Below are 26,378 nucleotides of genomic sequence, written 5' to 3'. Positions count from 1 at the left end.
GTTTGTTGTTGTTGATGTTTGTGTACTCACTGGAAGGCAGTGATCTACGCGTGTTGTTGTTGATGTTTGTGTGTACTCACTGGAAGGCAGTGATCTACGCGTGTTGTTGTTGATGTTTGTGTACTCACTGGAAGGCAGTGATCTACGCGTGTTGTTGTTGATGTTTGTGTACTCACTGGGAGGCAGTGATCTACGCGTGTTGTTGTTGATGTTTGTGTACTCACTGGGAGGCAGTGATCTACGCGTGTTGTTGTTGATGTTTGTGTACTCACTGGAAGGCAGTGATCTACGTTTGTTGTTGTTGATGTTTGTGTACTCACTGGAAGGCAGTGATCTACGCGTGTTGTTGTTGATGTTTGTGTGTACTCACTGGAAGGCAGTGATCTACGCGTGTTGTTGTTGATGTTTGTGTACTCACTGGGAGGCAGTGATCTACGCGTCTTGTTGATGTTTGTGTGTACTCACTGGAAGGCAGTGATCTACGCGTGTTGTTGTTGATGTTTGTGTACTCACTGGAAGGCAGTGATCTACGTGTGTTGTTGTTGATGTTTGTGTACTCACTGGGAGGCAGTGATCTACGCGTGTTGTTGTTGATGTTTGTGTACTCACTGGGAGGCAGTGATCTACGCGTGTTGTTGTTGATGTTTGTGTACTCACTGGAAGGCAGTGATCTACGTTTGTTGTTGTTGATGTTTGTGTACTCACTGGAAGGCAGTGATCTACGCGTGTTGTTGTTGATGTTTGTGTGTACTCACTGGAAGGCAGTGATCTACGCGTGTTGTTGTTGATGTTTGTGTACTCACTGGGAGGCAGTGATCTACGCGTCTTGTTGATGTTTGTGTGTACTCACTGGAAGGCAGTGATCTACGTGTGTTGTTGTTGATGTTTGTGTACTCACTGGGAGGCAGTGATCTACGCGTGTTGTTGATGTTTGTGTACTCACTGGGAGGCAGTGATCTACGTGTGTTGTTGTTGATGTTTGTGTGTACTCACTGGAAGGCAGTGATCTACGTGTGTTGTTGTTGATGTTTGTGTACTCACTGGAAGGCAGTGATCTACGCGTGTTGTTGTTGATGTTTGTGTACTCACTGGGAGGCAGTGATCTACGCGTGTTGTTGTTGATGTTTGTGTACTCACTGGAAGGCAGTGATCTACGTTTGTTGTTGTTGATGTTTGTGTACTCACTGGAAGGCAGTGATCTACGCGTGTTGTTGTTGATGTTTGTGTGTACTCACTGGAAGGCAGTGATCTACGCGTGTTGTTGTTGTTGATGTTTGTGTACTCACTGGGAGGCAGTGATCTACGCGTGTTGTTGATGTTTGTGTGTACTCACTGGAAGGCAGTGATCTACGCGTGTTGTTGTTGATGTTTGTGTACTCACTGGGAGGCAGTGATCTACGCGTGTTGTTGTTGATGTTTGTGTGTATTCACTGGAAGGCAGTGATCTACGCGTGTTGTTGTTGATGTTTGTGTACTCACTGGAAGGCAGTGATCTACGCGTGTTGTTGTTGATGTTTGTGTACTCACTGGGAGGCAGTGATCTACGCGTGTTGTTGTTGATGTTTGTGTACTCACTGGAAGGCAGTGATCTACGTTTGTTGTTGTTGATGTTTGTGTACTCACTGGAAGGCAGTGATCTACGCGTGTTGTTGTTGATGTTTGTGTGTACTCACTGGAAGGCAGTGATCTACGTGTGTTGTTGTTGATGTTTGTGTACTCACTGGGAGGCAGTGATCTACGCGTGTTGTTGATGTTTGTGTGTACTCACTGGAAGGCAGTGATCTACGCGTGTTGTTGTTGATGTTTGTGTACTCACTGGGAGGCAGTGATCTACGCGTGTTGTTGTTGATGTTTGTGTACTCACTGGGAGGCAGTGATCTAGGCGTGTTGTTGTTGATGTTTGTGTACTCACTGGAAGGCAGTGATCTACGTTTGTTGTTGTTGATGTTTGTGTACTCACTGGGAGGCAGTGATCTACGCGTGTTGTTGTTGATGTTTGTGTACTCACTGGGAGGCAGTGATCTACGCGTGTTGTTGTTGATGTTTGTGTACTCACTGGAAGGCAGTGATCTACGTTTGTTGTTGTTGATGTTTGTGTACTCACTGGAAGGCAGTGATCTACGCGTGTTGTTGTTGATGTTTGTGTGTACTCACTGGAAGGCAGTGATCTACGCGTGTTGTTGTTGATGTTTGTGTACTCACTGGAAGGCAGTGATCTACGCGTGTTGTTGTTGATGTTTGTGTACTCACTGGGAGGCAGTGATCTACGCGTGTTGTTGTTGATGTTTGTGTACTCACTGGGAGGCAGTGATCTACGCGTGTTGTTGTTGATGTTTGTGTACTCAATGGAAGGCAGTGATCTACGTTTGTTGTTGTTGATGTTTGTGTACTCACTGGAAGGCAGTGATCTACGCGTGTTGTTGTTGATGTTTGTGTGTACTCACTGGAAGGCAGTGATCTACGCGTGTTGTTGTTGATGTTTGTGTACTCACTGGGAGGCAGTGATCTACGCGTCTTGTTGATGTTTGTGTGTACTCACTGGAAGGCAGTGATCTACGCGTGTTGTTGTTGATGTTTGTGTACTCACTGGAAGGCAGTGATCTACGCGTGTTGTTGTTGATGTTTGTGTACTCACTGGGAGGCAGTGATCTACGCGTGTTGTTGTTGATGTTTGTGTACTCACTGGGAGGCAGTGATCTACGCGTGTTGTTGTTGATGTTTGTGTACTCACTGGAAGGCAGTGATCTACGCGTGTTGTTGTTGATGTTTGTGTACTCACTGGAAGGCAGTGATCTACGCGTGTTGTTGTTGATGTTTGTGTGTACTCACTGGAAGGCAGTGATCTACGCGTGTTGTTGTTGATGTTTGTGTACTCACTGGGAGGCAGTGATCTACGCGTCTTGTTGATGTTTGTGTGTACTCACTGGAAGGCAGTGATCTACGCGTGTTGTTGTTGATGTTTGTGTACTCACTGGGAGGCAGTGATCTACGTGTGTTGTTGTTGATGTTTGTGTGTACTCACTGGAAGGCAGTGATCTACGTGTGTTGTTGTTGATGTTTGTGTACTCACTGGAAGGCAGTGATCTACGCGTGTTGTTGTTGATGTTTGTGTACTCACTGGGAGGCAGTGATCTACGCGTGTTGTTGTTGATGTTTGTGTACTCACTGGAAGGCAGTGATCTACGTTTGTTGTTGTTGATGTTTGTGTACTCACTGGAAGGCAGTGATCTACGCGTGTTGTTGTTGATGTTTGTGTGTACTCACTGGAAGGCAGTGATCTACGCGTGTTGTTGTTGTTGATGTTTGTGTACTCACTGGGAGGCAGTGATCTACGCGTGTTGTTGATGTTTGTGTGTACTCACTGGAAGGCAGTGATCTACGCGTGTTGTTGTTGATGTTTGTGTACTCACTGGGAGGCAGTGATCTACGCGTGTTGTTGTTGATGTTTGTGTGTACTCACTGGGAGGCAGTGATCTACGCGTGTTGTTGTTGATGTTTGTGTACTCACTGGAAGACAGTGATCTACGCATGTTGTTGTTGATGTTTGTGTACTCACTGGGAGGCAGTGATCTAGGCGTGTTGTTGTTGATGTTTGTGTGTACTCACTGGGAGGCAGTGATCTACGCGTGTTGTTGTTGATGTTTGTGTACTCACTGGAAGGCAGTGATCTACGCGTGTTGTTGATGTTTGTGTGTACTCACTGGGAGGCAGTGATCTACGCGTGTTGTTGTTGATGTTTGTGTGTACTCACTGGAAGGCAGAGATCTACGCGTGTTGTTGTTGATGTTTGTGTGTACTCACTGGAAGGCAGAGATCTACGCGTGTTGTTGTTGATGTTTTTGTACTCACTGGGAGGCAGTGATCTACGCGTGTTGTTGTTGATGTTTTTGTACTCACTGGGAGGCAGTGATCTACGCATGTTGTTGTTGATGTTTGTGTGTACTCACTCGGAGGTAGTTGAGGGTGGAGTTAGACAGTCCACATCTGGTGATGTTCTTAGACAGCTGGTCTAACATCTGGGGGTCCTGGGCCTGTAGGGTTAGAGGTCAGGGGTTACAGAGGTCAGGGGTTACAGAGGTCAGGGCTTACAGAGGTCAGGGGTTACAGAGGTCACAGAGGTCAGGGGTTACAGAGGTCGGACACCATGTATTGATCTGTCTACCATCGCTATTAGACAACAGGTGAACGTGTGTGTGTGTGTGTGTGTGTGTGTGTGTGTGTGTGTGTGTGTGTGTGTGTGTGTGTAACTCACGTGCATGGCCAGTATACTGCGTGGTATCAGTTCACGGTGCTGTCGGATGCTGAAGTGCCACGTCTTGATCCTCATCATGTCGTCAAACATGAACTCCAGGTACAGACGACCCTCCACACACACCTAGAGGGGTCAGAGGTCAGGGTTGCACTTTCTACAAAAGGAGATCACCAAAGTTATGTTCACAATATTTGTTGTTTGCAAGATAGCAATTCACCAGCAACTATGGGCCGAATCCTAGCATGATTTACATGTGTAGACTTTCACATAGAAGAGGCACTGAACTCATTCAGTTCAGTTACAAATGCAGATTTTGATGTTAGGATTCTGCCTCATGTTTACACTAGTGTCCACAGGAAAGACATAGCCTGTGCACACACACACACACACCTGTGTGAACATGGGTTTTCCGTTCTGCGTAACCATGGTACACTGGTCACAGTCCAGCGAGACAAAGTTGTTGTGGAAGGACTCTTTGGGGTGCTTCAACACGTAGTAAAGATCGGTGGCGCCCCCCTCGAATATACTCCGGAAGTACCGCGGGATCAACGTCCGGCCAATCGCTGCGGAGGAGGAGGAGGAGACAGGAAGCAGAAGAACAGTGGAGCGTAAGTACACAACAACAGTCTTAGAGGGTGGTTTCTCAGACACACATTAACCCTGGTCCGGAACCAATCAGCCAGATCAATGGAGATTCCAGGCTTAGTCTGTGTCCAGGAAACTGGCCCGTATTCATTACAAAACAGACTAGAATTATGACTTTTTGGCACTAACTCTCTTGCATTGTCTAAGCACACACACACTCACATACTGACACCACACATACTGACACCCAACACACACACACACACACACACACACACACACACACACACACACCACACTTTCATACTCACCACCAAAGCTGCTGCTACTGTCTGTTATCTATCCTGTTGCCGAGTCACTTCACCCCTACCTATATGTACAGTACATAGCTACCTCAATTACCTCATAGCCCTACACATTGACTCAGTACTGGTACTTCCTGTATATAGCCATGTTATTACCTCAAAGCCCTACACATTGACTCAGTACTGGTACTCCCTGTATATAGCCATGTTATTACCTCAAAGCCCTACACATTGACTCAGTACTGGTACTCCCTGTATATAACCATGTTATTACCTTATATCCCTACACATTGACTCAGTACTGCTACTTCCTGTATATAACCATGTTATTTTCACTCCTTATTGTTATTCACTGTGAATTTCTTCGTGTCACAATTTCAATATTTTTTTATTCTCATCTTTAACTCTGCATTGTTGGGAAGCATTTCCCTGTTAGTCTACACCTGTTGTCTATGAAGCATTTCCCTGTCAGTCTACACCTGTTGTCTATGAAGCATTTCCCTGTCAGTCTACACCTGTTGTCTATGAAGCATTTCCCTGTCAGTCTACACCTGTTGTCTATGAAGCATTTCCCTGTCAGTCTACACCTGTTGTCTATGAAGCATTTCCCTGTTAGTCTACACCTGTTGTCTATGAAGCATTTCTCTGTCAGTCTACACCTGTTGTCTATGAAGCATTTCCCTGTCAGTCTACACCTGTTGTCTATGAAGCATTTCCCTGTTAGTCTACACCTGTTGTCTATGAAGCATTTCCCTGTTAGTCATGTGACCTAAAACATTTGATTTGAATCTAATAACAGGACGTAGAAGAATACAACAACAACTCATGATTTGAGTGTTGAGAGCACTGTCCGCCCGCCAGTCCGTCCGTCTATCTATCTATGTGTGTGTGTGTGTGTTCTTACTGTATCTCTTGGGCCCGTCCTCCAGACAGAAGGTTATGGTCAACATGGCATCGTCCTCAAAGAACTCTGTAGTGAACGCATCCCACCACAGATTATCACATTCCTAGACAGAGGAGAGAGATGGACAGAGAGAGAGAGAGAGAGAGAGAGAGAGAGAGAGAGGAGAGAGACAGAGAGAGAGAGAGAGACAGAGGGAGTTAGCATAGTATTCAGTATGGTAGTCTTAGTAAAACAACATGAGAAAGAGGGGGAAGAAGAATGATAGAGAGACAGACGGGCAGACAGACAGACGGGCAGAGAGATGAAGTTAAGCGTTCAGCTCCTCTCTACCTCTGTCCAGTTCTGTAGCCGTTTGTTGAGCTCAAATATCCTGTAGTCTGTCTGGTTCCCGTACGGTGTGTGTCTCCTGAGACAGACAGACAGGTTACATGTAGCAATTGCTTGACTTGGGCCGAAGTAACGGGACCCGTTATAGAATACTGGCTTTAACGGCACCTAAATATACAGTTGATGTCGGAAGTTTACATACACCTTAGTCAAATACATTTAAACTCTGTTTTTCACAATTCCTGACATTTAATCCTGGTAAAAAATTCCCTGTCTTTGGTCAGTTAGGATCACCACTTTATTTAAGAATGTGAAATGTCAGAATAATAGTAGAGAAAATGATTTATTTCAGCTTTTATTTCTTTCATCACATTCCCTGTGGGTTTGAAGTTTACATACACTCAATTAGTATTTGGTAGCATTGCCTTTAAATTGTTAAACTTGGGTCAAACGTTTCAGGTAGCCTTCCACAAGCTTCCCACAATAAGTTGGGTGAATTTTGGCCCATTCCTCCTGACAGAGCGGGTGTAACTGAGTCAGATTTGTAGGCCTCCTTGCTCGCACACGCTTTTTCAGTTCTGTCCACAAATATTCTATAGGATTGAGGTCAGGGCTTTGTGATGGCCACTCCAATACCTTGACTTTGTTGTCCTTAAGCCATTGTGCAACAACTTTGGGAGTATGTTTGGGGTCATTGTCCATTTGGAAGACCCAATTGTGACCAAGCTTTAACTTCCTGACTGATGTCTTGAGATGTTGCTTCAATATTTCCACATAATTTTCCTCCCTCATGATGCCATCTATTTTGTGACATGCACCAGTCCCTCCTGCAGAAAAGCACCCCCACAACATGATGCCACCACCCCTGTGCTTCAAATTTGGGATGGTGTTCTTTGGCTTGCAAGCCTCCCCCTTTTTCCTCCAAACATAACGATGGTCATTATGGCCAAACAGTTCTATTTTTGTTTCATCCAAAAAGTACGATCTTTGTCCCCATGTGCAGTTGCAAACCGTAGTCTGGCTTTTTTATGGCGGTTTTGGAGCAGTGGCTTCTTCCTTGCTGAGCGGCATTTCAGGTTATGTCAATATAGGACTCGTTTTACTGTGGATATAGATACTTTTGTACCGGTTTCCTGCAGCATCGTCACAAGGTCCTTTGCTGTTGTTCTGGGATTGATTTGCACTTTTCGCACCAAAGTACGTTCATCTCTAGGAGACAGAACGCGTCTCCTTCCTGAGCGGTATGACGGCTGCATGGTCCCATGGTGTTTATACTTGCGTAATATTGTTTGTACAGATGAACGTGGTACCTTCAGGTGTTTGGAAATTGCGCCCAAGGATGAGCCAGACTTGTGGAGGTCTACAACTTTTTTTCTGAGGTCTTGGCTGATTTCTTTTCATTTTCCCATGATGTCAAGCAAAGAGGCACTGAGTTTGAAGGTAGGCCTTGAAATACATCCACAGGTACACCTCCTATTGATTGAAATGATGTCAATTAGCCTATCAGAAGCTTCTAAAGCCATGACATCATTTTCTGGAATTTTCCAAGCTGTTTAAAGGCACAGTCAACTTAGTGTATGTAAACTTCTGACCTACTGGAATTGTAATACAGTGAATTATAAGTGAAATAATCTGTCTGTAAACAATTGTTGGAAAAATTACTTGTGTCATGCACAAAGTAGATGTCCTAAATGACTTGCCAAAACTATAGTTTGTTAACAAGAAATTTGTGGAGTGGTTGAAAAAACTGTTTTAATGACTCCAACCTAAGTGTATGTAAACTTCCCACTTCAACTGGAAACGGTACTGGAACCTAAACTGAGTACAGGCACATATTTCAATCCAGACTAAACATCCAGACTAAAGTAGAAACGGTCAGTAGGTCTTACCCTATTCCAGGCTCCAGGTATGAGGGGGGGTACATGGGGGTTGGGCTGCAGAGAGAGAGAGAAAGAAGAGAGAAAACAAACTGTCAAGGAAATAAATATCTAGTTTAATACTTGTCTTTCTGAATTGTAAATGATGCCTGTTATCTGTAAGAACCAGAGAAGACAGTTAGCCTGGACATATACCCCCCCCAACACACACACACACACACACACACACACACACACACACACACACACACACACACACACACACACACACACACACACACACACACACACACACACACACGCGCAGAAGTCAAATCAATCACCCTGAGATCTGGACGAGCTAGCAGGACTTCCTGTAACAATCCATCTCAGGGGAGGAGCTAACCGCTCACCCTGACTCAGCAAGACACACACACACACACACACACACACACTCCAAAAGCACCACAAAATGACACCCAGAATGCAACAGTGTTTGTGGTGTGTGTATCCTACTCACCCCAGGTCTCTGTCCAGCATGGTGCCGGGGTGGAACGGGGGAAAGGAGCTACCGTTGGGGGGCTCCTTTGGAGAGTACAGCTTGAATGACTTGGAGGAACAGCCTGAAAGACAGAGAGCATCACAACTGGAATGACTATATATGTAGCCACTGTACAGAGTACATGATTAGTTATTATAATTCAAGTTGAAATATGTCACTTTTTGGGTAGACCAGTTCTGCCCTAGTTTCACTTGGCTGCACTCATTCACAGGTCAGCAGCCACACACACACACACACACACACACACACACACACACACACACACACACACACACACACACACACACACACACACACACACACACACACACACACACACACACACACACACACACACACACACACACACACACACACACACACACACACACACTGTTCCTAACATAAAGGTGCAGGACAACAACTTCCCGGGCCCAAACCAATAACTCTTGTACACACTGCCCTGTATCCCCTCTCCCATCACAGCCACCCCTCCTTCTACGCCCCTAAACTGACCCCTTACACCATCTAACCCTCTCTCTATCATAACAACTAGAGGTCGACCGATTAATCAGGGCCGATTTCAAGTTTTCATAACAACCGGAAATCTGTATTTTTTATTTTTTTAGACCTTTATTTAACTAGGCAAGTCAGTTAAGAACACATTCTCATTTTCAATGACGGCCTAGGAACGGTGGGTTAACTGCCTTGTTCAGGGGCAGAAAGACAGATTTTTACCTTGTCAGCTCAGGGATTCAATCTTGCAACCTTACGGTTAACTAGTCCAACGCTCTAACCACCTGCTTTACATTGCACTCCACGAGGAGCCTGCCTGTTACGCGAATGCAGTAAGAAGCTAAGGTAAGTTGCTTACTAGCATTAAACTTATCTTATAAAAAACAATCAATCATAATCACTAGTTAACTACACATGGTTGATGATATTACTAGTTTATCTAGCCTGTCCTGCGTTGCATATAATCGCTTAGGTACATGTTGCTCCAACCATAAACATCAATGCCTTTCTTAAAATCAATACACAAGTACATATTTTTAAACCTGCATATTTAGTTAATATTGCCTGCTAACATGAATTTCTTTTAACTAGGGAAAATGTGTCACCTCTGCAACAGAGTCAGGGTACATGCAGCAGTTTGGGCCGCCTGGCTCGTTACGAACTGTGTGAAGACTATTTCTTCCTAACAAAGACAGCTGACTTCGCCAAACGGGGGATGATTTAACAAAAGCGCATTTGCGAAAAAAGCACAATCGTTGCACGACTGTACCTAACCATAAACATAAATGCCTTTCTTAAAATCAATACACAGAAGTATATATTTTTAAACCTGCATATTTAGCTAAAAGAAATCCAGGTTAGCAGGCAATATTAACAAGGTGAAATTGTGTCATTTTGCGTTCATTGCACGCAGTCAGGGTATATGCAACACTTTGGGTAATTTATCAGAATTTTACGTAATTATGACATAACACTGAAGGTTGTGCAATGTAACAGGAATAACGTTTTGTTTTCGTGATGATAGTTTCCGGATTCGACCATATTAATGAACTAAGGCTCGTGTTTCTTTGTGTTATTATATTATAATTAAGTCTATGATTTGATAGAGCAGTCTGACAGCGATGGTAGGCAGCAGCAGGCTCGTAAGCATTCATTCAAAATAGCACTTTCGTGCGTTTTGCCAGCAACCCTTCGCAATGCATTGCGCTGTTTATGACTTCAATCCTATCTACTCCTGAGATTAGGCTGGTGTAACCAATGTGAAATGGCTAGCGAGTTAGCTGGGTGCGCTCTAATAGCGTTTCAAACGTCACTCGCTCTGAGACTTGGAGTAGTTGTTCCCCTTGCTCTGCATGGGTAACGCTGCTTCGAGGGTGGCTGTTGTCGATGTGTTCCTGGTTCGAGCCCAGGTAGGAGTGAGGAGAGGGACGGAAGCTATACTGTTACACTGGCAATACTAAAGTGCCTATAAAAACATCCAATAGTCAAAGGTATATGAAATACAAATCGTATAGAGAGAAATAGTCCTATAATTCCTATAATAACTACAACCTAAAACATTTTACCTGGGAATATTGAAGACTCATGTTAAAAGGAACCACCAGCTTTCATATGTTCCCATGTTCTGAGCAAGGAACTTAAACGTTAGCTTTTTTACATGGCACATATTGCACTTTTACTTTCTTCTCCAACACTTTGTTTTTGCATTATTTAAATCAAATTGAACATGTTTCATTATTTATTTCAGGCTAAATTGATTTTATTGATGTATTATATTAAGTTAAAATAAGTGTTCATTCAGTATTGTTGTATTTGTCATTATTACAAATAAATAAATAAATGCAAAGAAAATCGGCCGATTATTCGGTATCGGCATTTTTTGGTCCTCCAATAATTGGAATCGGCGTTGAAAAATCATAATCGGTCGACCTATAATAACAACCATCCAGCGAGTCCTACCCCTCCTCCTCTCTATCATAACAACCATCTAGCCAGTCCTACCCCTCCTCCTCTCTCTATCATAACAACCATCTAGCCAGTCCTACCCCTCCACCTCTCTATCATAACAACCATCTAGCCAGTCCTACCCTCCTCCTCTCTCTATAACAACCATCTAGCCAGTTCTACCCCTCCTCCTCTCTCTATCATAACAACCATCCAGCGAGTCCTACCCCTCCTCCTCTCTATCATAACAACCATCTAGCCAGTCCTACCCCTCCTCCTCTCTCTATAACAACCATCTAGCCAGTCCTACCCCTCCTCCTCTCTCTATAACAACCATCTAGCCAGTCCTACCCCTCCACCTCTCTATCATAACAACCATCTAGCCAGTCCTACCCCTCCTCCTCTCTATCATAACAACCATCTAGCCAGTCCTACCCCTCCACCTATCTATCATAACAACCATCTAGCCAGTCCTACCCCTCCTCCTCTCTATCATAACAACCATCTAGCCAGTCCTACCCCTCCTCCTCTCTCTATAACAACCATCTAGCCAGTCCTACCCCTCCTCCTCTCTCTATAACAACCATCTAGCCAGTCCTACCCCTCCTCCTTTCTCTATCATAACAACCATCTAGCCAGTCCTACCCCTCCTCCTCTCTATCATAACAACCATCTAGCCAGTCCTACCCCTCCTCCTCTCTCTATAACAACCATCTAGCCAGTTCTACCACTCCTCCTCTCTCTATAACAACCATCTAGCCAGTCCTACCCCTCCTCCTCTCTATCATAACAACCATCTAGCCAGTCCTACCCCTCCTCCTCTCTCTATAACAACCATCTAGCCAGTCCTACCCCTCCTCCTCTCTATAATAACAACCATCCAGCGAGTCCTACCCCCCCTCCTCTCTATCATAACAACCATCTAGCCAGTCCTACCCCTCCTCCTCTCTCTATAACAACCATCTAGCCAGTTCTACCCCTCCTCCTCTCTCTATAACAACCATCTAGCCAGTCCTACCCCTCCTCCTCTCTCTATCATAACAACCATCTAGCCAGTCCTACCCCTCCACCTCTCTCTATCATAACAACCATCTAGCCAGTCTTACCCCTCCTCTCTCTATCATAACAACCATCTAGCCAGTCCTACCCCTCCACCTCTCTATCATAACAACCATCTAGCCAGTCCTACCCCTCCTCCTCTCTCTATCATAACAACCATCTAGCCAGTCCTACCCCTCCACCTCTCTCTATCATAACAACCATCTAGCCAGTCCTACCCCTCCTCCTCTCTCTATAACAACCATCTAGCCAGTCCTACCCCTCCTCCTCTCTATCATAACAACCATCTAGCCAATCCTACCCCACCTCCTCTCTCTCTATAACAACCATCTAGCCAGTCCTACCCCTCCTCCTCTCTATCATAACAACCATCTAGCCAGTCCTACCCCTCCTCCTCTCTCTATAACAACCATCTAGCCAGTCCTACCCCTCCTCCTATCTCTATAACAACCATCTAGCCAGTCCTACCCCTCCTCCTCTCTCTCTATAACAACCATCTAGCCAGTCCTACCCCTCCACCTCTCTCTATAACAACCATCTAGCCAGTCCTACCCCTCCTCCTCTCTATCATAACAACCATCTAGCCAGTCCTACCCCTCCTCCTCTCTCTATAACAACCATCTAGCCAGTCCTACCCCTCCTCCTCTCTCTATCATAACAACCATCTAGCCAGTCCTACCCCTCCTCCTCTCTATCATAACAACCATCTAGCCAGTCCTACCCCTCCTCCTCTCTCTATCATAACAACCATCTAGCCAGTCCTACCCCTCCTCCTCTCTATCATAACAACCATCTAGCCAGTCCTACCCCTCCTCCTCTCTCTATCATAACAACCATCTAGCCAGTCCTACCCCTCCTCCTCTCTCTATAACAACCATCTAGCCAGTCCTACCCCTCCTCCTCTCTCTATCATAACAAACATCTAGCCAGTCCTACCCCTCCTCCTCTCTCTATCATAACAACCATCTAGCCAGTCCTACCCCTCCTCCTCTCTCTATCATAACAACCATCTAGCCAGTCCTACCCCTCCACCTCTCTCTATAACAACCATCTAGCCAGTCCTACCCCTCCTCCTCTCTCTATAACAACCATCTAGCCAGTCCTACCCCTCCACCTCTCTCTATCATAACAACCATCTAACCAGTCCTACCCCTCATACTCTCTATCATAACAACCATCTAGCCAGTCCTACCCCTCCACCTCTCTCTATAACAACCATCTAGCCAGTTCTACCCCTCCTCCTCTCTCTATCATAACAACCATCCAGCGAGTCCTACCCCTCCTCCTCTCTATCATAACAACCATCTAGCCAGTCCTACCCCTCCTCCTCTCTCTATAACAACCATCTAGCCAGTCCTACCCCTCCTCCTCTCTCTATAACAACCATCTAGCCAGTCCTACCCCTCCACCTCTCTATCATAACAACCATCTAGCCAGTCCTACCCCTCCTCCTCTCTATCATAACAACCATCTAGCCAGTCCTACCCCTCCACCTCTCTATCATAACAACCATCTAGCCAGTCCTACCCCTCCTCCTCTCTATCATAACAACCATCTAGCCAGTCCTACCCCTCCGCCTCTCTCTATAACAACCATCTAGCCAGTCCTACCCCTCCTCCTCTCTCTATAACAACCATCTAGCCAGTCCTACCCCTCCACCTCTCTATCATAACAACCATCTAGCCAGTCCTACCCCTCCTCCTCTCTATCATAACAACCATCTAGCCAGTCCTACCCCTCCTCCTCTCTCTATAACAACCATCTAGCCAGTCCTACCCCTCCTCCTCTCTCTATAACAACCATCTAGCCAGTCCTACCCCTCCACCTCTCTATCATAACAACCATCTAGCCAGTCCTACCCCTCCTCCTCTCTATCATAACAACCATCTAGCCAGTCCTACCCCTCCACCTATCTATCATAACAACCATCTAGCCAGTCCTACCCCTCCTCCTCTCTATCATAACAACCATCTAGCCAGTCCTACCCCTCCTCCTCTCTCTATAACAACCATCTAGCCAGTCCTACCCCTCCTCCTCTCTCTATAACAACCATCTAGCCGGTCCTACCCCTCCTCCTTTCTCTATCATAACAACCATCTAGCCAGTCCTACCCCTCCTCCTCTCTATCATAACAACCATCTAGCCAGTCCTACCCCTCCTCCTCTCTCTATAACAACCATCTAGCCAGTTCTACCACTCCTCCTCTCTCTATAACAACCATCTAGCCAGTCCTACCCCTCCTCCTCTCTATCATAACAACCATCTAGCCAGTCCTACCCCTCCTCCTCTCTCTATAACAACCATCTAGCCAGTCCTACCCCTCCTCCTCTCTATAATAACAACCATCCAGCGAGTCCTACCCCCCCTCCTCTCTATCATAACAACCATCTAGCCAGTCCTACCCCTCCTCATCTCTCTATAACAACCATCTAGCCAGTTCTACCCCTCCACCTCTCTCTATCATAACAACCATCTAGCCAGTCTTACCCCTCCTCTCTCTATCATAACAACCATCTAGCCAGTCCTACCCCTCCACCTCTCTATCATAACAACCATCTAGCCAGTCCTACCCCTCCTCCTCTCTCTATCATAACAACCATCTAGCCAGTCCTACCCCTCCACCTCTCTCTATCATAACAACCATCTAGCCAGTCCTACCCCTCCTCCTCTCTCTATAACAACCATCTAGCCAGTCCTACCCCTCCTCCTCTCTATCATAACAACCATCTAGCCAATCCTACCCCACCTCCTCTCTCTCTATAACAACCATCTAGCCAGTCCTACCCCTCCTCCTCTCTATCATAACAACCATCTAGCCAGTCCTACCCCTCCTCCTCTCTCTATAACAACCATCTAGCCAGTCCTACCCCTCCTCCTATCTCTATAACAACCATCTAGCCAGTCCTACCCCTCCTCCTCTCTCTCTATAACAACCATCTAGCCAGTCCTACCCCTCCACCTCTCTCTATAACAACCATCTAGCCAGTCCTACCCCTCCTCCTCTCTATCATAACAACCATCTAGCCAGTCCTACCCCTCCTCCTCTCTCTATAACAACCATCTAGCCAGTCCTACCCCTCCTCCTCTCTCTATCATAACAACCATCTAGCCAGTCCTACCCCTCCTCCTCTCTCTATCATAACAACCATCTAGCCAGTCCTACCCCTCCTCCTCTCTCTATAACAACCATCTAGCCAGTCCTACCCCTCCTCCTCTCTCTATAACAACCATCTAGCCAGTCCTACCCCTCCTCCTCTCTCTATCATAACAACCATTTAGCCAGTCCTACCCCTCCTCCTCTCTCTATCATAACAACCATCTAGCCAGTCCTACCCCTCCTCCTCTCTCTATCATAACAACCATCTAGCCAGTCCTACCCCTCCTCCTCTCTCTATCATAACAACCATCTAGCCAGTCCTACCCCTCCTCCTCTCTCTATCATAACAAACATCTAGCCAGTCCTACCCCTCCTCCTCTCTCTATCATAACAACCATCTAGCCAGTCCTACCCCTCCTCCTCTCTCTATCATAACAACCATCTAGCCAGTCCTACCCCTCCACCTCTCTCTATAACAACCATCTAGCCAGTCCTACCCCTCCTCCTCTCTCTATAACAACCATCTAGCCAGTCCTACCCCTCCACCTCTCTCTATCATAACAACCATCTAACCAGTCCTACCCCTCATACTCTCTATCATAACAACCATCTAGCCAGTCCTACCCCTCCACCTCTCTCTATAACAACCATCTAGCCAGTTCTACCCCTCCTCCTACCCCTCCTCCTCTCTCTATCATAACAACCATCCAGCGAGTCCTACCCCTCCTCCTCTCTATCATAACAACCATCTAGCCAGTCCTACCCCTCCTCCTCTCTCTATAACAACCATCTAGCCAGTCCTACCCCTCCTCCTCTCTCTATAACAACCATCTAGCCAGTCCTACCCCTCCACCTCTCTATCATAACAACCATCTAGCCAGTCCTACCCCTCCTCCTCTCTATCATAACAACCATCTAGCCAGTCCTACCCCTCCACCTCTCTATCATAACAACCATCTAGCCAGTCCTACCCCTCCTCCTCTCTATCATAACAACCATCTAGCCAGTCCTACCCCTCCGCCTCCCTCTATAACAACCATCTAGCCAGTCCTACCCCTCCTGCTCTCTCTATAACAACCATCTAGCCAGTCCTACCCCTCCTCCTTTCTCTATCATAACAACCATCTAGCCAGTCCTACCCCTCCTCCTCTCTATCATAACAACCATCTAGCCAGTCCTACCCCTCCTCCTCTCTCTATAACAACCATCTAGCCAGTCCTACCCCTCCTCCTCTCTATAATAACAACCATCCAGCGAGTCCTACCCCCCCTCCTCTCTATCATAACAACCATCTAGCCAGTCCTACCCCTCCTCCTCTCTCTATAACAACCATCTAGCCAGGTCTACCCCTCCTCCTCTCTCTATAACAACCATCTAGCCAGTCCTACCCCTCCACCTCTCTCTATCATAACAACCATCTAGCCAGTCTTACCCCTCCTCCTCTCTCTATCATAACAACCATCTAGCCAGTCCTACCCCTCCACCTCTCTATCATAACAACCATCTAGCCAGTCCTACCCCTCCTCCTCTCTCTATCATAACAACCATCTAGCCAGTCCTACCCCTCCACCTCTCTCTATCATAACAACCATCTAGCCAGTCCTACCCCTCCTCCTCTCTCTATAACAACCATCTAGCCAGTCCTACCCCTCCTCCTCTCTATCATAACAACCATCTAGCCAATCCTACCCCACCTCCTCTCTCTCTATAACAACCATCTAGCCAGTCCTACCCCTCCTCCTCTCTATCATAACAACCATCTAGCCAGTCCTACCCCTCCTCCTCTCTCTATAACAACCATCTAGCCAGTCCTACCCCTCCTCCTATCTCTATAACAACCATCTAGCCAGTCCTACCCCTCCTCCTCTCTCTCTATAACAACCATCTAGCCAGTCCTACCCCTCCACCTCTCTCTATAACAACCATCTAGCCAGTCCTACCCCTCCTCCTCTCTATCATAACAACCATCTAGCCAGTCCTACCCCTCCTCCTCTCTCTATAACAACCATCTAGCCAGTCCTACCCCTCCTCCTCTCTCTATCATAACAACCATCTAGCCAGTCCTACCCCTCCTCCTCTCTCTATCATAACAACCATCTAGCCAGTCCTACCCCTCCTCCTCTCTCTATAACAACCATCTAGCCAGTCCTACCCCTCCTCCTCTCTCTATAACAACCATCTAGCCAGTCCTACCCCTCCTCCTCTCTCTATCATAACAACCATCTAGCCAGTCCTACCCCTCCTCCTCTCTCTATCATAACAACCATCTAGCCAGTCCTACCCCTCCTCCTCTCTCTATCATAACAACCATCTAGCAAGTACTACCCCTCCTCCTCTCTCTATAACAACCATCTAGCCAGTCCTACCCCTCCTCCTCTCTCTATCATAACAACCATCTAGCCAGTCCTACCCCTCCTCCTCTCTCTATAACAACCATCTAGCCAGTCCTACCCCTCCTCCTCTCTCTATAACAACCATCTAGCCAGTCCTACCCCTCCTCCTCTCTCTATAACAACCATCTAGCCAGTCCTACCCCTCCTCCTCTCTCTATAACAACCATCTAGCCAGTCCTACCCCTCCTCCTCTCTCTATCATAACAACCATCTAGCCAGTCCTACCCCTCCTCCTCTCTCTATCATAACAACCATCTAGCCAGTCCTACCCCTCCTCCTCTCTCTATAACAACCATCTAGCCAGTCCTACCCCTCCTCCTCTCTCTATAACAACCATCTAGCCAGTCCTACCCCTCCTCCTCTCTCTATCATAACAACCATCTAGCCAGTCCTACCCCTCCTCCTCTCTCTATCATAACAACCATCTAGCCAGTCCTACCCCTCCTCCTCTCTCTATCATAACAACCATCTAGCAAGTACTACCCCTCCTCCTCTCTCTATAACAACCATCTAGCCAGTCCTACCCCTCCTCCTCTCTCTATCATAACAACCATCTAGCCAGTCCTACCCCTCCTCCTCTCTCTATAACAACCATCTAGCCAGTCCTACCCCTCCTCCTCTCTCTATAACAACCATCTAGCCAGTCCTACCCCTCCTCCTCTCTCTATAACAACCATCTAGCCAGTCCTACCCCTCCTCCTCTCTCTATAACAACCATCTAGCCAGTCCTACCCCTCCTCCTCTCTCTATCATAACAACCATCTAGCCAGTCCTACCCCTCCTCCTCTCTCTATCATAACAACCATCTAGCCAGTCCTACCCCTCCTCCTCTCTCTATCATAACAACCATCTAGCCAGTCCTACCCCTCCTCCTCTCTCTATCATAACAACCATCTAGCCAGTCCTACCCCTCCTCCTCTCTCTATCATAACAACCATCTAGCCAGTCCTACCCCTCCTCCTCTCTCTATCATAACAAACATCTAGCCAGTCCTACCCCTCCTCCTCTCTCTATCATAACAACCATCTAGCCAGTCCTACCCCTCCTCCTCTCTCTATCATAACAACCATCTAGCCAGTCCTACCCCTCCACCTCTCTCTATAACAACCATCTAGCCAGTCCTACCCCTCCCCCTCTCTCTATAACAACCATCTAGCCAGTCCTACCCCTCCACCTCTCTCTATCATAACAACCATCTAACCAGTCCTACCCCTCATACTCTCTATCATAACAACCATCTAGCCAGTCCTACCCCTCCACCTCTCTCTATAACAACCATCTAGCCAGTCCTACCCCTCCTCCTCTCTCTATCATAACAACCATCTAGCCAGTCCTACCCCTCCTCCTCTCTCTATCATAACAACCATCTAGCCAGTCCTACCCCTCCTCCTCTCTCTATAACAACCATCTAGCCAGTCCTACCCCTCCACCTCTCTCTATCATAACAACCATCTAACCAGTCCTACCCCTCATACTCTCTATCATAACAACCATCTAGCCAGTCCTACCCCTCCTCCTCTCTATCATAACAACCATCTAGCCAGTCCTACCCTCCTCCTCTCTCTATCATAACAACCATCTAGCCAGTCCTACCCCTCCTCCTCTCTCTATAACAACCATCTAGCCAGTCCTACCCCTCCTCCTCTCTATCATAACAACCATCTAGCCAGTCCTACCCCTCCTCCTCTCTATCATAACAACCATCTAGCCAGTCCTACCCTCCTCCTCTCTCTATCATAACAACCATCTAGCCAGTCCTACCCCTCCTCCTCTCTCTATCATAACAACCATCTAGCAAGTACTACCCCTCCTCCTCTCTCTATAACAACCATCTAGCCAGTCCTACCCCTCCACCTCTCTATCATAACAACCATCTAGCCAGTCCTACCCCTCCTCCTCTCTATCATAACAACCATCTAGCCAGTCCTACCCCTCCACCTCTCTATCATAACAACCATCTAGCCAGTCCTACCCCTCCTCCTCTCTATCATAACAACCATCTAACCAGTCCTACCCCTCATACTCTCTATCATAACAACCATCTAGCCAGTCCTACCCCTCCTCCTCTATATCATAACAACCATCTAGCCAGTCCTACCCCTCCTCCTCTCTATCATAACAACCATCTAGCCAGTCCTACCCCTCCTCCTCTCTCTATAACAACCATCTAGCCAGTCCTACCCCTCCTCCTCTCTATCATAACAACCATCTAGCCAGTCCTACCCCTCCTCCTCTCTATCATAACAACCATCTGGCCAGTCCTACCCCTCCTCCTCTCTCTATAACAACCATATAGCCAGTCCTACCCCTCCTCCTCTCTATCATAACAACCATCTAGCCAGTCCTACCCCTCCTCCTCTCTCTCTATAACAACCATCTAGCCAGTCCTACCCCTCCTCCTCTCTCTATAACAACCATCTAGCCAGTCCTACCCCTCCACCTCTCTCTATCATAACAACCATCTAGCCAGTCCTACCCCTCCTCCTCTCTCTATCATAACAACCATCTAGCCAGTCCTACCCCTCCACCTCTCTATCATAACAACCATCTAGCCAGTCCTACCCCTCCTCCTCTCTATCATAACAACCATCTAGCCAGTCCTACCCCTCCACCTCTCTCTATAACAACCATCTAGCCAGTGCAACCCCTCCTCCTCTCTCTATAACAACCATCTAGCCAGTCCTACCCCTCCTCCTCTCTCTATCATAACAACCATCTAGCCAGTCCTACCCCTCCTCCTCTCTCTATAACAACCATCTAGCCAGTCCTACCCCTCCTCCTCTCTATCATAACAACCATCTAGCCAGTCCTACCCCTCCTCCTCTCTCTATCATAACAACCATCTAGCCAGTCCTACCCCTCCTCCTCTCTCTATACCAACCATCTAGCCAGTCCTACCCCTCCTCCTCTCTCTATAACAACCATCTAGCCAGTCCTACCCCTCCTCCTCTCTCTCTATAACAACCATCTAGCCAGTCCTACCCCTCCACCTCTCTATCATAACAACCATCTAGCCAATCCTACCCCTCCTCCTCTCTCTATAACAACCATCTAGCCAATCCTACCCCTCCTCCTCTCTATCATAACAACCATCTAGCCAGTCCTACCCCTCCTCCTCTCTCTATAACAACCATCTAGCCAGTCCTACCCCTCCTCCTCTCTATCATAACAACCATCTAGCCAGTCCTACCCCTCCTCCTCTCTCTATCATAACAACCATCTAGCCAGTCCTACCCCTCCTCCTCTCTCTATAACAACCATCTAGCCAGTCCTACCCCTCCTCCTCTCTCTATAACAACCATCTAGCCAGTCCTACCCCTCCTCCTCTCTCTCTATAACAACCATCTAGCCAGTCCTACCCGTCCACCTCTCTATCATAACAACCATCTAGCCAATCCTACCCCTCCTCCTCTCTATCATAACAACCATCTAGCCAGTCCTACCCCTCCACCTCTCTATCATAACAACCATCTAGCCAGTCCTACCCCTCCTCCTCTCTCTATAACAACCATCTAGCCAATCCTACCCCTCCTCCTCTCTATCATAACAACCATCTAGCCAGTCCTACCCCTCCTCCTCTCTCTATAACAACCATCTAGCCAGTCCTACCCCTCCTCCTCTCTCTATAACAACCATCTAGCCAGTCCTACCCCTCCACCTCTCTCTATAACAACCATCTAGCCAGTCCTACCCCTCCTCCTCTCTATCATAACAACCATCTAGCCAGTCCTACCCCTCCTCCTCTCTCTATCATAACAACCATCTAGCCAGTCCTACCCCTCCTCCTCTCTATCATAACAACCATCTAGCCAGTCCTACCCCTCCTCCTCTCTATCATAACAACCATCTAGCCAGTCCTACCCCTCCTCCTCTCTCTATAACAACCATCTAGCCAGTCCTACCCCTCCTCCTCTCTATCATAACAACCATCTAGCCAGTCCTACCCCTCCTCCTCTCTATCATAACAACCATCTAGCCAGTCCTACCCCTCCTCCTCTCTATCATAACAACCATCTAGCCAGTCCTACCCCTCCTCCTCTCTCTCTATAACCATCTAGCCAATCCTACCCCTCATCCTCTCTCTATAACAACCATCTAGCCAGTCCTACCCCTCCTCCTCTCTCTATAACAACCATCTAGCCAGTCCTACCCCTCCACCTCTCTCTATCATAACAACCATCTAGCCAGTCCTACCCCTCCTCCTCTCTCTATCATAACAACCATCTAGCCAGTCCTACCCCTCCACCTCTCTATCATAACAACCATCTAGCCAGTCCTACCCCTCCTCCTCTCTCTCTATAACAACCATCTAGCCAATCCTACCCCTCATCCTCTCTCTATAACAACCATCTAGCCAGTCCTACCCCTCCTCCTCTCTCTATAACAACCATCTAGCCAGTCCTACCCCTCCACCTCTCTCTATCATAACAACCATCTAGCCAGTCCTACCCCTCCTCCTCTCTCTATCATAACAACCATCTAGCCAGTCCTACCCCTCCACCTCTCTATCATAACAACCATCTAGCCAGTCCTACCCCTCCTCCTCTCTATCATAACAACCATCTAGCCAGTCCTACCCCTCCACCTCTCTCTATAACAACCATCTAGCCAGTGCTACCCCTCCTCCTCTCTCTATAACAACCATCTAGCCAGTCCTACCCCTCCTCCTCTCTCTATAACAACCATCTAGCCAGTCCTACCCCTCCTCCTCTCTATCATAACAACCATCTAGCCAGTCCTACCCCTCCTCCTCTCTCTATCATAACAACCATCTAGCCAGTCCTACCCCTCCTCCTCTCTCTATAACAACCATCTAGCCAGTCCTACCCCTCCTCCTCTCTCTATAACAACCATCTAGCCAGTGCTACCCCTCCTCCTCTCTCTCTATAACAACCATCTAGCCAGTCCTACCCCTCCACCTCTCTATCATAACAACCATCTAGCCAGTCCTACCCCTCCTCCTCTCTCTATAACAACCATCTAGCCAGTCCTACCCCTCCTCCTCTCTCTATCATAACAACCATCTAGCCAGTCCTACCCCTCCTCCTCTCTCTATAACAACCATCTAGCCAGTCCTACCCCTCCTCCTCTCTCTATAACAACCATCTAGCCAGTCCTACCCCTCCTCCTCTCTCTCTATAACAACCATCTAGCCAGTCCTACCCCTCCACCTCTCTATCATAACAACCATCTAGCCAATCCTACCCCTCCTCCTCTCTATCATAACAACCATCTAGCCAGTCCTACCCCTCCACCTCTCTATCATAACAACCATCTAGCCAGTCCTACCCCTCCTCCTCTCTCTATAACAACCATCTAGCCAATCCTACCCCTCCTCCTCTCTATCATAACAACCATCTAGCCAGTCCTACCCCTCCTCCTCTCTCTATAACAACCATCTAGCCAGTCCTACCCCACCTCCTCTCTCTATAACAACCATCTAGCCAGTCCTACCCCTCCACCTCTCTCTATAACAACCATCTAGCCAGTCCTACCCCTCCTCCTCTCTATCATAACAACCATCTAGCCAGTCCTACCCCTCCTCCTCTCTCTATCATAACAACCATCTAGCCAGTCCTACCCCGCCTCCTCTCTCTATCATAACAACCATCTAGCCAGTCCTACCCCTCCTCCTCTCTATCATAACAACCATCTAGCCAGTCCTACCCCTCCACCTCTCTATCATAACAACCATCTAGCCAGTCCTACCCCTCCTCCTCTCTCTATAACAACCATCTAGCCAGTCCTACCCCTCCTCCTCCTCTCTATCATAACAACCATCTAGCCAGTCCTACCCCTCCTCCTCTCTCTATAACAACCATCTAGCCAGTCCTACCCCTCCACCTCTCTCTATCATAACAACCATCTAGCCAGTCCTACCCCTCCTCCTCTCTCTATCATAACAACCATCTAGCCAGTCCTACCCCTCCTCCTCTCTATCATAACAACCATCTAGCCAGTCCTACCCCTCCTCCTCTCTCTATAACAACCATCTAGCCAGTCCTACCCTGCCTCCTCTCTCTATAACAACCATCTAGCCAGTCCTACCCCTCCTCCTCTCTATCAACAACCATCTAGCCAGTCCTACCCCTCCTCCTCTCTATCATAACAACCATCTAGCCAGTCCTACCCCTCCTCCTCTCTATCATAACAACCATCTAGCCAGTCCTACCCCTCCTCCTCTCTCTATAACAACCATCTAGCCAGTCCTACCCCTCCTCCTCTCTCTATAACAACCATCTAGCCAGTCCTACCCCTCCACCTCTCTCTATAACAACCATCTAGCCAGTCCTACCCCTCCTCCTCTCTATCATAACAACCATCTAGCCAGTCCTACCTCTCCTCCTCTCTCTATAACAACCATCTAGCCAGTCCTACCCCTCCACCTCTCTCTGTAACAACCATCTAGCCAGTCCTACCCCTCCTCCTCTCTCTATCATAACAACCATCTAGCCAGTCCTACCCCTCCTCCTCTCTCTATAACAACCATCTAGCCAGTCCTACCCCACCTCCTCTCTATCATAACAACCATCTAGCCAGTCCTACCCCTCCTCCTCTCTCTATCATAACAACCATCTAGCCAGTCCTACCCCTCCTCCTCTCTCTATCATAACAACCATCTAGCCAGTCCTACCCCTCCTCCTCTCTCTATAACAACCATCTAGCCAGTCCTACCCCTCCTCCTCTCTCATCATAACAACCATCTAGCCAGTCCTACCCCTCCTCCTCTCTCTATCATAACAACCATCTAGCCAGTCCTACCCTCCTCCTCTCTATCATAACAACCATCTAGCCAGTCCTACCCCTCCTCCTCTCTCTATCATAACAACCATCTAGCCAGTCCTACCCCTCCTCCTCTCTCTATCATAACAACCATCTAGCCAGTCCTACCCCTCCTCCTCTCTCTATCATAACAACCATCTAGCCAGTCCTACCCCTCCTCCTCTCTCTATCATAACAACCATCTAGCCAGTCCTACCCCTCCTCCTCTCTCTATAACAACGATCTAGCCAGTCCTACCCCTCCTCCTCTCTATCATAACAACCATCTAGCCAGTCCTACCCCTCCTCCTCTCTCTATCAACAACCATCTAGCCAGTCCTACCCCTCCTCCTCTCTCATCATAACAACCATCTAGCCAGTCCTACCCCTCCTCCTCTCTCTATAACAACCATCTAGCCAGTCCTACCCCTCCTCCTCTCTCTATAACAACGATCTAGCCAGTCCTACCCCTCCTCCTCTCTATCATAACAACCATCTAGCCAGTCCTACCCCTCCTCCTCTCTCTATAACAACCATCTAGCCAGTCCTACCCCTCCTCCTCTCTCTATAACAACGATCTAGCCAGTCCTACCCCTCCTCCTCTCTCTATAACAACCATCTAGCCAGTCCTACCCCTCCTCCTCTCTCTATAACAACCATCTAGCCAGTCCTACCCCTCCTCCTCTCTCTATAACAACCATCTAGCCAGTCCTACCCCTCCTCCTCTCTCTCTATAACAACCATCTAGCCAGTCCTACCCCTCCTCCTCTCTCTATAACAACCATCTAGCCAGTCCTACCCCTCCTCCTCTCTCTCATAACAACCATCTAGCCAGTCCTACCCCTCCTCCTCTCTCTATAACAACCATCTAGCCAGTCCTACCCCTCCTCCTCTCTCTATAACAACCATCTAGCCAGTCCTACCCCTCCTCCTCTCTCTATCATAACAACCATCTAGCCAGTCCTACCCCTCCTCCTCTCTCTCATAACAACCATCTAGCCAGTCCTACCCCTCCTCCTCTCTCTCATAACAACCATCTAGCCAGTGCTACCCCTCCTCCTCTCTCTATAACAACCATCTAGCCAGTCCTACCCCTCCTCCTCTCTATCATAACAACCATCTAGCCAGTCCTACCCCTCCACCTCTCTATCATAACAACCATCTAGCCAGTCCTACCCCTCCTCCTCTCTCTATAACAACCATCTAGCCAGTCCTACCCCTCCTCCTCCTCTCTATCATAACAACCATCTAGCCAGTCCTACCCCTCCTCCTCTCTCTATAACAACCATCTAGCCAGTCCTACCCCTCCTCCTCTCTCTATAACAACCATCTAGCCAGTCCTACCCCTCCTCCTCTCTCTATCATAACAACCATCTAGCCAGTCCTACCCTCCTCCTCTCTATCATAACAACCATCTAGCCAGTCCTACCCCTCCTCCTCTCTCTATCATAACAACCATCTAGCCAGTCCTACCCCTCCTCCTCTCTCTATCATAACAACCATCTAGCCAGTCCTACCCCTCCTCCTCTCTCTATCATAACAACCATCTAGCCAGTCCTACCCCTCCTCCTCTCTATCATAACAACCATCTAGCCAGTCCTACCCCTCCTCCTCTCTCTATCATAACAACCATCTAGCCAGTCCTACCCCTCCTCCTCTCTCTATCATAACAACCATCTAGCCAGTCCTACCCCTCCTCCTCTCTCTATAACAACCATCTAGCCAGTCCTACCCCTCCTCCTCTCTCTATAACAACGATCTAGCCAGTCCTACCCCTCCTCCTCTCTATCATAACAACCATCTAGCCAGTTCTACCCCTCCTCCTCTCTCTATAACAA

The 26,378-nt window shown here is 47.6% G+C and overlaps 1 protein-coding gene across 5 annotated transcripts in view; it reads right to left on the bottom strand.

The window, feature by feature from the left end:
* LOC106564370 (LIM domain-binding protein 1) overlaps window positions 1–26,378 on the bottom strand; it is a 90,365-nt gene that overhangs the window by 24,631 nt on the left and 39,356 nt on the right. For 4 of the 5 annotated variants that reach the window (XM_045690907.2, XM_045690906.2, XM_082958666.1 and 1 more), the window contains 7 exons: window positions 8,750–8,852; window positions 8,263–8,307; window positions 6,377–6,452; window positions 6,047–6,149; window positions 4,643–4,836; window positions 4,253–4,375; window positions 3,948–4,031 (listed from right to left, as the gene is read on the bottom strand). In XM_045690907.2, coding sequence (XP_045546863.2) covers window positions 3,948–4,031; window positions 4,253–4,375; window positions 4,643–4,836; window positions 6,047–6,149; window positions 6,377–6,452; window positions 8,263–8,307; window positions 8,750–8,852 — 728 coding nt within the window. The remainder of the gene's footprint in view (window positions 1–3,947; window positions 4,032–4,252; window positions 4,376–4,642; window positions 4,837–6,046; window positions 6,150–6,376; window positions 6,453–8,262; window positions 8,308–8,749; window positions 8,853–26,378) is intronic. The other variant, XM_045690908.2, reaches the window with a different exon arrangement.

Source organism: Salmo salar, chromosome 12, assembly GCF_965601325.2.
Source record: "Salmo salar chromosome 12, fSalSal1, whole genome shotgun sequence".
Lineage (NCBI taxonomy): Eukaryota > Metazoa > Chordata > Actinopteri > Salmoniformes > Salmonidae > Salmo > Salmo salar.
The sequence above is the reverse complement of the archived record's forward strand: the minus strand, read 5'-3'. Positions and strand labels throughout refer to the sequence as shown.